The 13044-nt window shown below is 43.8% G+C and overlaps 1 protein-coding gene across 4 annotated transcripts in view; it reads right to left on the bottom strand.

Moving 5' to 3' along the window:
* Positions 1-10684, bottom strand: part of CCDC13 (coiled-coil domain containing 13) — a 36993-nt gene extending 26309 nt beyond the window's left edge. For 3 of the 4 annotated variants that reach the window (XR_013831813.1, XM_079946742.1, XM_079946743.1), the window contains exons 1-6: positions 10522-10683; positions 7080-7314; positions 5140-5288; positions 4804-4946; positions 3069-3149; positions 591-701 (exon numbers count right to left, since the gene is read on the bottom strand). Coding sequence is in view for 3 of the 4 variants with exons in the window: in XM_079946742.1 (XP_079802868.1) it covers positions 591-701; positions 3069-3149; positions 4804-4946; positions 5140-5288; positions 7080-7306 (711 nt within the window). In the remaining variant the exon portion in view is untranslated. Of the gene's footprint in view, positions 1-590; positions 702-3068; positions 3150-4803; positions 4947-5139; positions 5289-7079; positions 7315-10521 lie in introns of all 4 variants that reach the window. The other variant, XM_079946741.1, reaches the window with a different exon arrangement.
* Between the last annotated feature and the right edge of the window lie 2360 nt (positions 10685-13044).

Below are 13044 nucleotides of genomic sequence, written 5' to 3'. Positions count from 1 at the left end.
AAAGGGACCCCTGACCATTAGGTCCAGTCGTGGCCAACTCTGGGGTTGTGGTGCTCATCTCACTTTATTGGCCGAGGGACCCGGCGTACAGCTTCCGGGTCATGTGGCCAGCATGACTAAGCCGCTTCTGGCGAACCAGAGCAGCGCACGGAAACGTCGTTTACCTTCCCGCTGGAGCGGTACCTATTTATCTACTTGCTCTTTGACGTGCTTTCGAAATGCTAGGTTGGCAGGACCAGGGACCGAGCAACAGGAGCTCACCCCGTGGCGTGGATTCGAATCGCCGACCTTCTGATCGGCAAGTCCTAGGCTCTGTGGTTTAACGCACAGCGCCACCCGCGTCCCCATGTTCAAGGAGAGGACAACTAATACTGGCAGATAATCTATACCCTGAAAGTGACCTTAGGGGTGGGTCAATAAGGGTGACCTCACTGATTTGAATTGCTTGTTGGATGCCCGTAACTGTTAGGCCCAAGCATCATGAACATCTCTAGTGGGAAAAAGCAATGGGATGCTTAGAGTTATGGAATCCCTACACATCAGATCAATACTTACTGCACTAAGAAATGCAAACTAACAGAAGACACTACCTTCTGTGTCATCTTCAGTTCCTGCTTTGTGGTCTGGAGCTGGTTGCGAAATTCAGACACTTTGAAGTTGGCTGCTGTTAACTTTTCTTGCAAGGCTTTCATCTCTGGGCTCTCAAGATTCAAGAGAAAGAGGTGTTTTTCGATTAGTACAGATAAAGAACAAAAGGCATTGTTTATTTATTTACAGTCGGACCTCAGATCCCGAACGCCTTGCGAGTCCAATGTTTTGGCTCCCGAACGCCGCCAGAATGTTCTGGTTTGCAAACGTTTTTTTGGAACCCGAACGTCCGACACGGCTTCCGGTTCTAAGATTCTATGATTCTATCTCACAAAATTAAAAGTTAAAACAGGAAGTCAGATTAGCCTCAACCAGAGCCAGTGCCTTTTCATCACTGGCTCCGGCCTGGTGGAACGCTCTGTCTCATAAGACCAGGGCCCTGCAGGATCTGATTTCTTTCTGCAGGGCCTGTAAGACAGAGTTGTTCCACCTGGCCTTTGGCTTGGAGCCAATTTGATTCCCTCCCCCTCTTTCTTTTTCCTTTCTCCTCCTGTGATGAGGCTGCATTTTAATATTTTAATGTTTCAATATTTTAATGTTGTATTTTAATCTTGTTTTTAAGTTGTATTCATTCAACTTGTTTTTATTATTGCTTGTTAGCTGCCCTGAGCCCGGCTGGGGAGGGCGGGGTATAAGTAAAAATTATTGTTGTTGTTGTTGTTGTTGTTGTTGTTGTTGTTGTTGTTATTATTATTATTATTATTATTATTATTATTATCACTCCTTCCCACAAGCATATTTGAAAGGCAGTAGGATATTCATCAGCCAAAGGCCTGGCTGAAGAGGAATGTTATCAGAGCTCAAGGTCACATTCCAGCTGGGGGGGGGGAGGGACGCTCAAGGAGGGTGGGAAGTAAAGTCAGTGAGGGGTGGGGCTTGGGAGAAGGGGGTGTGGTCTGGGGAAATCCCAAATGCAGATGCTCTACCAATGAAACGCCTGGATTAGATTAGGGTTACCAGACATCCCTAGTTCCCGGGGACAGTCCCTGGATTTGTAAATCTGTCCCCGGTCAAATTCCGTCCCTGGAATGTCCCCAGATTTGCAAATGTGTCCCCTGGAAATGTGGAAGTGGCAGCCTCAGCAGCCCAGAGCCAGCCTAGTAGTGCTGTTGGCTCTGCCTGGCTTCAGGAGTTGCTCACTTTTTAAAAAAAAAACAAAAAACTGCACATTTATGTTTCACAGGGTGCGAAAGAAGGGCTTTGAACCTTTATACAATATGTATGTGTGCTTGTGACAGCAGTCACGAAATTAAAAGACGCCTGCTTCTTGGGAGAAAAGCAATGACAAACCTAGACATCATCTTAAGAAGCAGAGACATCACCTTGCCAACGAAGGTCTGTATAGTTCAAGCTATGGTTTTCCCAGTAGTGATGTATGGAAGTGAGAGCTGGACCATAAAGAAGGCTGATCGCCGAAGAATGGATGCTTTTGAATTCTGGTGCTGGAGGAGACTCTTGAGAGTCCCATGGACTGCAAGAAGATCAAACCTCTCCATTCTGAAGGAAATCAGCCCTGAGTGCTCACTGGAAGGACAGATCCTGAAGCTGAGGCTCCAAGACTTTGGCCACCTCATGAGAAGAGAAGACTCCCTGGAAAAGACCCTGATGCTGGGAAAGATGGGGGGCACAAGGAGAAGGGGACGACGGAGAACGAGATGGTGGGACAGTGTTCTCGAAGCTACCAGCATGAGTTTGACCAAATTGTGGGAGGCAGTGGAAGACGGGAGGGCCTGGTGTGCTCTAGTCCAGGGGGTCACAAAGAGTCGGACACGACTAAACAACAACAACAAATGTGTGCTTGTGTCTTTTGCCTCACCATTCCCCACTACTGACTCCCTGTTGCTACTCAGCTTCCGAAAAAAGAAAAAGAGTGTCCCTAGATTCATTGAAAAAAATCTGGTAACCATACTGTCAGGAAACCGACATCGGAGCCAGAGGTGGAGACAAGGCTCTCAAGCGATGCTGGAGAGGGGCCCAGCAGGGAGAGAGGGAGTTCATCGGCTGGGGAAGGAAATCAGCGCAACACCAGTAGAGAAGGGGGGCAGATGGGTGATTCGGAGAGGAGGCTCCAAGACTCTTCGCCAGAAACCAGTGAGGAGAGCGTGGGCACTCCCCTGCCCACTCCCTCCATGCGCAGAAGACTTCCGCGCAGGGAGAGTAGGAGGAGACTTGGCGTCAAACAACTTCTTTGCTGGAAGAGGTTCAAAAAACGCCCACTGACGGATTCTGCTAGCGACTGAACAGCCACGGAGTGAAGGGCTGTTAGCCAGGACAGGTTTAACCAGGCAACCTAGCCAGGAGTGGCGGTAACTTACGCACGAGCAACCCCTTATAACCATTACACATACATTAGATTCCCCATTCCTGCTTTAAAGGCCTTATCGTTACTACGTTGAGAACAGAGAGTGATTCATTCTTACCAGAGGCACTTCTGTTGCCTTACGAGACGACTGACTGTCTTTCTCCTCAAGTGACTGGGGCTTGAGAGCTGACATTTGTAACTAGAATATATACACACACAAATATACACACAATTAGATAAATGCCAGCTTTACAGTGCAACTACAAAGCAGATCAAGGAGAAAAGTTACAAGGTAGGTAATAATAATAATAATAATTTTTATTTATACCCCGCCCTTCCCGGTTCAAAAACTGGGCTCAGGGCGGCTAACAACAAATTTAAAACACTTAATTGTAAAAGCAGCATAAAATACAGTATAAAAACATGAATAACAATAAAATTCAAAGTTCAGAAATCAATTTAGGGGAAATCCATCTAATAAACATTAGATAATCCCCAGGGCTAGCTGGCTGAATTAGTCCTACTTGGGCCAGCGAGGAGGCCAGGGGAGAATTAGCTGTGGGGTCTCGGAGAGGGTGATCTTCATAAAAGGGGAGGGGGAGGAAAGAGAAGGGAAAAAAAAGATCAGGCTGGATTCAAATTAAAGGCCAGGTGGAATAGCTCTGTCTTGCAGGCCCGACAGAAGGAGGTTAAATCCTGCAGGGCCCTGGTCTCATGGGACAAAGCATTCCACCAGGTCGGAGCCATCACTGAAAAGGCCCTGGCCCTGGTGGAGGATAGTCTGACTTCCTTAGGGCCCGGGACTTCTAAACTATGGTTATTCATGGACCTTCTGTGGGGCAGACCAGGGGAGGCGATCCTGTAAATAGGTATCCGTGTTGGTCTGCCATAGTTGAAACAAAATAAAAAAATTCCTTCAAGTAGCACCTTAGTGACCAACTAAGTTTGTTATTGGTATGAGCTTATGGTCTTAAGTACATCATATTAAGTCCCCACCAGATATAGTACTGCGCTTTGTTTTGTATTTTTATTGTCTCTGTTGTATTGATTTGTTTGAGTTATTCACTAAAACCTTTTTTTAAAAAAGGAGAACGGAATGCCACACAGACAGAGGCTCGAAGTTGAGGTATTTCACCAGGGAGGCAATAGGAAACAAGTTAGCAGCAAAGGGGATCAAAATGAAACCACGGGCAAGATCCTAGATGCCTGCTGAGTGAGGAGACGCAGAGGAGGCGAGGTAATGGCATATGCACTGAAGTCCAGTGCTGAGGGCCTTCTGGCGGTTCCCTCGCTGTGAGAAGCCAAGTTACAGGGAACCAGGCAGAGGGCCTTCTTGGTAGTGGCACCCACCCTTTGGAACGCCCTCCCAGCAGATGTCAAAGAGAAAAACAACTACCAGACTTTTAGAAGACATCTGAAGGCAGCCCTGTTTAGGGAAGCTTTTAATGTTTAACAGACCACTGTATTTTAATACTTTGTTGGAAGCCGCCCAGAGTGGCTGGGGAAACTCAGCCAGATGGGCAGGGCATAAATAATAAATTATTACAGTGGTACCTCTGGTTACGTACTTAATTCGTTCCGGAGGTCCGTACTTAACCTGTTCTTAACCTGAAGCACCACTTTAGCTAATGGGGCCTCCTGCTGCTGCCGCGCCGCCAGAGAACAATTTCTGTTCTCATCCTGAAGCAAAGTTCTTAACCTGAAGCACTATTTCTGGGTTAGCGGAGTCTGTAACCTGAAGCGTATGTAACCCGATGTAACCCGATGTACCACTGTATTATTATTATTATTATTATTATTATTATTATTATTATTATTATTATTATCCTTCTCAGCAGAAACAGAGGCCTCACCTCTTTTTCCAGCTCCTTGATTCTGTTGTTCAGCTGCTTCACTTTGGTTTTCTCCTTCTCAACCTCCGCAGTCATGTGCCGGTTCTGCTTCGCCAATTCCACTATTTTTGTGGCCGCCACGTCTCCCGGGACGCCCGAGGTCCCTACGGAAAGAAGCAGCGACAGTGGGCGATGCAATGGCCTTGGAGGCCAGATCCGCTAGCCCTGTGGATCCTGCTGCCTGAGGCGGTCACCTCACTTTGCCTCATGGGTGGGCCGGGCCCTGATAGAAGGCGAGGGAGCCTGCAAATAGATCACACAGACAATGGCAGGTGTATGCAAAGCATTTCCATTTACCCAGCAGCGCCAGCCTCTCTTCCTCAATCTTCTTGTGCAGCTGCTTGATTTCAAAGTCTCGCTCCTTGAGCACCTTGTGTAGCCGGCCGTTTTCATCTACAGTCTCTCGAAGCTGCTGCTGGAGCTGGTCGTTTTCATTTTCAAGTAACCTGGGGGGGGGGGCAGAAAATATAGAACAGCTATTGGGGGAGATAGGAAGCCCAGAGCACTTTTTCTTTAGATGTCCCTTTTATGAAGAGGCACGTAGTGAGACCATTGATCCACTGCTGATGAGGCTCGCTGACGTCCCGGAAAAGCAAAAATTTGACCTTTTCCTGTTAGGAAAAGATCGTAAGACGACTCAGATGGTCGCCAGATTCTGTGTACAGATCTGTAAGCGCAGACCGTCCCCCGACCCAAACTAGTTCGTTAAGAAAATCCCCAAACTCAGTTCCATGGGTGACACTGGATCATCTCTCTGCGGCAGCTTATCTTAAAGTTTTAAGTGTCTATACGCTTCTCACATTTATAAATTTTTAATTTAGTGATGGACTTTTTGGAGCTGGCCGACCTGACCGGAAGAATCCATGAGGAGACACAAGAGGACTGGAATAAATTTAAAGAATATTTAGCTAAATATTGTAATATAAGATAAAGAGAAATTTCTTGGAAGTAATAAATAGGCTTATGGGTAGATTAAGAATACGTTGTTAATAAAGATTAAGGATTAGAATATTAATAAAGGAGAAAAGGTTAGTAAATGAAAGAAGTTAATACTATTAGAAATATGAATTAGCCTAACTGCTAAACAGGTGATATAATGAAATTCAGTTTGAGGGGATTTGAGGAAGTCAGTTATCAATGTAATGAAATTAGGGATTGGAAGTAGTAATTCTTTTTTTATGTCTTTTTATTTGTTTTTGTCTTTTGTAATGTTTTTCTTTTTTTCTTGTTTCTTTTTCCTGTGATAAATGTGAAAACCAATAAAAAAACTTGGGGAAAATTTTTAAATTTATTGTTGTACATTATTTTAAATGTTTGTTTTCCTTCTGGGATTGTACCCCCAAGTGTGTTTTATAAGCTGGTCTCCGACCGTAATAAATTATCTCTCTCTCTCTCTCTCTCTCTCTCTCTCTCTCTCTCTCTATCAGAACAGCTGTAAATTATGTCCCAGACAGGGAAAAACACTTGAGGAAAGGCAGGAAGCATGACTGGTCAATTGGTGTGGTCTGGGAAGAGTCCCAAGGCTGGAGGGAAACCTCTGATTCCCAGTCCTGGGGCTCCCTGCTCTAGCTCCACAGCAAAGAGATAGGAAGGTCAGCTCAAGAGGTTTAAGGTACAGAGATAGTCTGGGAAGCAGGAGGTTCCCCATTCTATTTGTTTCAACCCCATGCACCCCTTCTTCTGCAAGCTGAGTTGCACCCAAACGTCCAGCGCATCCTTTGACATTTCCTGGTGAATAAGCCTGGGTTACCTCTATACCTATACAAAGGTCCGTATAGTAAAAGCTCTGGTTTTCCCAGTAGTGATGTATGGAAGTGAAAGCTGGACCATAAAGAAGGCTGATCGCCGAAGAATTGATGCTTTTGAATTCTGGTGCTGGAGGAGACTCTGGAGAGTCCCATGGACTGCAAGAAGATCAAACCTCTCCATTCTGAAGGAAACCAGCCCTGAGTGCTCACTGGAAGGACAGATCCTGAAGCTGAGGCTCCAATACTTGGGGGCCACCTCATGAAAAGAGAAGACTCCCTGGAAAAGACCCTGATGTTGGGAAAGATGGAGGGCACAAGGAGAAGGGGACGACAGAGGACAACAGAGGACGACAGAGGACGAGATGGTTGGATGGTGTTCTTGAAGCTACCAGCATGGGTTTGACCAGGAGTGCCTGGCGTGCTCTGGTCCAGGGGGTCATAAAGAGTTGGACATGACTAAACGACTAAACAACAACAACACCTCTATACCTTTTGCTGATGTCCTCCTTAGACATCTCACTGCCCACGGTGTATAAGCCGAGATCATCTTGAACCCCAAAGGCCTCCTCTTGACTGCCCTTTTCGCTTTGTTTCACGCTCTGTTGTTGTTTTTCTTTCCTCTTCTCCATCAGGTTCTGCATCCTCTTCTGCTGCTGTTCCTGGAGAGCCTTAAGCTGCATTCTTAAATTTTCGTTCACTTCCTCATCCGGCTCCATTATTCACTCTTGAAAGGAAAACAAAGAGAGAAAATACAGAATCAGAATGCTTTCAAGAACGCTTCCATGACAGCTAATAATAATAATAATAATAATAATAATAATAATAATAATAAATTATTATTTATACCCCGCCATCTGGCTGGGCTTCCTCAGCCACTCTGGGCGGCTTCCAAAAAAATATTAAAATACTGTAATACATCAGACATTAAAAGCTTCCCTAAACAGGGCTGCCTTCAGATGTCTTCTAAAAGTCTGGTAGTTGTTCTCTTTGACATCTGATGGGAGGGCGTTCCACAGGGCAGGCGCCACCACCAAGGAGGCCTTCTGCCTGGTTCCCTGTAACTTGGCTTCTCGCACTAAGGGAACCGCCAGAAGGCCCTCGGAGCTGGACCTCAGCGTCCGGGCTGAATGATGGGGGTGGAGACGCTCCTTCAGGTATACTGGGCCGAGGCCATTTAGGGCTTTCAAGGTCAGCACCGACACTTTGAATTGTGCTCAGAAACGTACTGGGAGCCAATGCAGATCTCTCAAGACCGGTGTTACATGGTCCTGGCGGCCGCTCCCAGTCCCCAGTCTAGCTGCCGCATTCTGGATTAGTTGTAGTTTCCAGGTCACCTTCAAAGGTAGCCCCACGTAGAGCGCATTGCAGCAGTCCAAGCGGGAGATAACCAGAGCATGCACCACCTGGCGAGGGAGTCCGCGGGCAGGGAGGGTCTCATCCTGCATACCAGATGGAGCTGGTAAACAGCTGCCCTGGACACAGATTTGACCTGTGCCTCCATGGACAGCTGTGAGTCCAAAATGACTCCCAGGCTGCGCACCTGGTCCTTCAGCTCTCTCCATAACCACCGTGCCCCCTCTGAATGCCCTTCTTATTGTACATTCATGATGAATTGCGTTCATGGTGGTATCAGGGGGGTTATACACAATTGCATTTTCAATAATATTTGTGCCTGCAAAGTTTTTGGGGGTGGATATATTGTTTCATTTCCAATTAGCGCATGTCTTTGTTTCTACACAATGTCACAGAGCTTCCTGCTGAACTTCTGTAACTTTTTATAACGCTGATGTTTCCGTTTATTTTTTGTCCCACTTTTGTTGCCCAATAGCACAAGAATAACCCTCCAGATGGGAATAATGCAATAAACTGGGGAAGCATCACACAACAGCTAATAAAACAAAATATTGATGGTCCCCCCTTAATATTTCCTGTTTGCACAGTAATTCATTTTGCTACAGTAAATACCTATAATAATAATAATAATAATAATAATAATAATAATAATAGCCCGCCCTCTCTGGCCAGAGCCAGGCTCAGGGCGGCTAACACCAGAAAAAATTACAATAAAAACATAATAGGGGGGAACAAACAACAACCAATTTATTAACATACGGATTAAAATACAATTTAAAATGCAGCCTCATTTTAATAGTAGCCCATAGATCAAAACCATAAGGGGAGGGAAACATAAGGGTCAGACTGAGTCCAAACCAAAGGCCAGGCGGAACAGCTCTGTCTTGCAGGCCCTGCGGAAAGATGTTTATTTGTCATTTATTAAATTATTATTATTATTATTAGTTTGTGCCCCTCAGCTCAGCGCACTGTGAGGAGAAACCTCCTGCACCACTCTAAATCTAGTGCTGGCAGCATGAAAAGGAAGGTGTGGCCCCTGACTCTCTTCTGCCATCTGCATCCTTACATTCACACATGCATGTCTGTTCTTATTCAGGGGTTTCACTTCTGAGAGAAGGCAGCTGAAGCCTAGAGAACTCGAAGGTGTGATGTTTGTGTCTCGCACATATCTAATAACTTTTAGAAGACATCTGAAGGCAACCTTTTTAGGGAAGCTTTTAATGTTTAATAGACTATTGTATTTTAATATTCTGTTGAAAGCCGCCCAGAGTGGCTGGGGAAACCCAGCCAGATGGGCGGAGTATAAAGAAATTATTATTATTATTATTATTATTATTATTATTAATGAAAAGTCACACCCACCCACTGATGCCGTAGGCGGGGGGGGGGGAATAAGGCTTTATCCCTAGTAAAAGTGAGTGGGTACAACTGAACCAGCTTTGAGGCCAGCAAATATGTAATTCCCCCTTCCTGTAACTTTATTTATATGTTCCCAATAGGAGGAGGGAGAATTCAAATGGGGAGGGGAAGAAACAGGCATAGCTCCCTGGGCACCAGAAACAGGGGAAGAAACAGGCATAGCTCCCTTTTTAACCATCTTTATCAATTTTGAACAACAAGCATTCATAGGATTAGTTCCCACCCCCCATCCCACCCTTACAAAATTTAAACACAGTCCATCAACACACACAGATAAAGTTAAGGCCACTTTAAATCGCATGTAAAAGTGTATCAATCTGTAAGATTTTGGGCAGTTTATAAGCATGCTTCCTCCCCCCCCCTTTTTTTTTTGAGGCATATGAAATAAAATTAAGCCACGTATTTATTAAATAACTAAATAAATTTTTATTTATACCCCGCCCTTCCAGCTTCAGAAAACCAGGCTCAGGGCGGCTAACAACAAATTGAAAACACTTAACTGATGCAACAAAAAAACAGCATAAAATACAGCATAAAACATGTCACTGAGCTGCTTCTGTTACCTTCCCTCGTGGGTTTTCTCCTCCATTAAGATCAGGTTAGCATTCAGAAGTTCAAAGAGATTTAATAATAATAATAATACTGATAATTTTTATTTATACCCTGCCCTCTGCAGCCAAGGCCGGGCTCAGGGCGGCTAACAAGCAATAATAAAAACAAGTTGAATGAATACAACTGAAAAACAAGATTAAAATACAACATTAAAATATTAATATTTGTGTCCCTTTATGGCATAGCTGTCAACTTTTCCCTTTTCTTGCGAGGAATCCTATTGGGAATAAGGGAATTTCCTTTTTTTAAAAAAGGGAAATGTTGACAGCTATGCATTATGCCTTTTTTAATTTTTATTTTTTGGAGGGGGGTGTCATAGACATTTGTTGGGTGGGGCAGAAAAGCCTCTCTCTCTCTCTCTCTCTCTCTCTCTCTCTCCCTCCCTCTCTCCTTTCCCCCTTTATTAGTATCATGCATTTGTAACTTGGAGGGGCACCCAAAGTCATCTAGTCCACCCCCCCCCCTTGCGAGGCAGGAGTCTACCGTCGCTAGGAGGCTGCCAGCCTCCCCGGGCAATTTCCACACACACCCCCCGGCCAGTCCTCACCTCTCTCCGGTCCTAGGCCGGGTCTCCCCACGCAACCCCCTTCCTGGGAGGCAGAGGAAAGCTACGCGAGTCCCGGGCCTGGAAGGCGGCAGGGCCCGACTAGGCCGCAAGCCCGCCCTCGGAGTCCCAGAGCGGGACGCGGTTGCCTCGGCAACCGTTGCCATGGCAGCATCCTCCGGGCTCCGCTCAGGAGGAAGGGATGCGAAGGCCGAGCGGCGCAGCGGCGCGCAGTTTAACCCTTTAAAAAAACGTCAAATTCTAAATAAAAAACGTCGAAATTCTAAATAAAAAACGAGGGGTGCCCAAAAGTGGAACGTTACTCGGGGATTCTAAAGAGATAACACAATTTAGTTTTGCTTGGGAAGCGAAAATGTGTGTAAAATGGCACAGGAATACTTAAAAAAAAATCAATTGCCAAGTACCAAGGCATTCCAAAAAGACTGGAGATCACACGTTTCAAAATGATAATTGTTACTACCATTTTATATTTATTTAAAAGTTGTGATATTTTGAATGAGTGAAACATCAAATGGAAAATAAATAAATGCTATGATATAAAAAATTAACTTTGAAAACCATGAGGCAGGAGGGAGAGAAGTCGACAGGCTCATACGAGGAAATGAAGCAAAGTAGACAATAAGGATGTGTTTAATGATTATAAAATGGAAATCTAATAAAAAACAAATAAAAAACGAGGGGTGCCCGAAAGTTACAACGCTGCTCGGGGATTCTAAAGAGATAACACAATTTAGTTTCGCTTGGGAAGCGAAATGTGTGTAAAATGGCACAGAAATACTTTAAAAAAACCAATTGCCAAATACCAACGCATCCCAAAAAGAATGGAGATCACACGTTTCAAAAGAAATCTTAATCAGAGCAGGCTGCGCTTTTCTATCCAAGAATAAAAAAAGGTTTTCTAAAAAAGCAAATAAATAAATAAATGGGGGAAATGCAGAGAATACTTCACAAAACCGCGCCCTAAAATACATCCCTGGACTTGTTTCAGTTAATGTCTGCAGTAGACTTTGTGGATATTTGAGTTATAATTAGAAAATGTTTAATAATTATTAGGAAACAGTTTATAAGAAGTAAATAAGGAGGTCAGATACAGGATAAAGGAAGTCTTTTATTTGGTTGGTTGTATTGTTAGGTTCTCTGCATGTTTTGTTCACGTTTAATGAGGGTGGATTTGTGTATGGGGTGTTTTTGTTATGTTGTAAATAAAATTCCAATAAAAATTTTAAAAAGAAAGAAAAAAGACTGGAGTAAATTTATACAATATTTGAAGGGCCATTGTAAGCAATTGACAATGCTAGCAGGGTTGTCAGAAGACTTGTAATGATAATTGTTACTACCTTTTTATATTCATTTAAAAGTTGTGATATTTTGAAGGAGTGGAACGTCAAATGGAAAATGTATAAATGCTATGATGTAAAAAATTAACTTTGAAAACCATGAGGCGGGAGGGAGGGAAGTCGACAGGGAAGTCATACCAGGAAACGAAGTAAAGGGGCAATAAGGATGTGTTTAATTATTATAAAATGGAAATCTAATAAAAAATATTATAAAAAATAAATAAAAACAATTGCCAAGTAGTTGATATTGTCTTTTATTACTCATTATCATTATTATTTAGCATTACCTGACATTTTCAGGTGAAGTCTTCGGTTTTCCAAGAGCAGTTTGTGCACTTTTTTGGAGTCTCCCCTGCCCCCTCTAAATGTTGTCCAATGGCATATTTGCATTCCTCACACCCCAAAACTTATTTTTAAGACCCCTCACTGAAGGAATTTGCAAAATTAAGTTTTGCCCCTTAAAATGACAGGCCATAGTGAAGGAGGGTTTTCGTGGTGGCGGGAACCTTTGCACAGGAGGAAAACTGAGGCTAGGATGTTGGAGGGGGCATTGCTGTTGTTGCTTTTATATTATTATTTATTAAATTTGGATACCGCCCTTCGTTCATGGATCTGAGGGCAGTTCACACAGCATAAAATCTAGAAGTACATAATAAAAACATTAACAACAACAAAAAACCTTTTTCGTACCTTTATTTTAGAACTTGTGATTTATGTAGAAATTGCTCTGTTTGGTTGCATTTTAATATTTTATTTCCTGTTTATAACTACTTTTGTTATGTTGTGGTTAGGTATTCTCCCTATCGTAAGCTGCCTTGAGCATGGCTTCAGCTGTGGAAAAGCCAGTATACAATGTATGTATGCATGAAAATGGAGGATTAATTGAAGTACTACGGTTGAAGCTGTTTGCAAATACTTATTTTTATTTCATAAAATTTATACACTGCTGACTGGGGGGGGGGGACAACAACCCCTGTTATCACTATTAGCTGTCTGCACACAGTCCTGGTTTTATCACCTCAAAACGGATGATGCAGTGTCAGTGAAAGTTAAGAAAAGAGCCACCAAAATAATCAAGGGACTGGAGTGACTCCCCTGGAAATAAAGATTGCTTTGGGGCTTATTAGTCTGGAGAGAAGGCAAGTAAGAGGAAACATGAGATAAATTT

This window comes from Podarcis cretensis (assembly GCF_951804945.1).
Source record: "Podarcis cretensis genome assembly, chromosome: 12".
Taxonomy (NCBI): Eukaryota; Metazoa; Chordata; class Lepidosauria; order Squamata; family Lacertidae; genus Podarcis; species Podarcis cretensis.
This window is presented reverse-complemented; position numbering and strand designations above follow the sequence as displayed.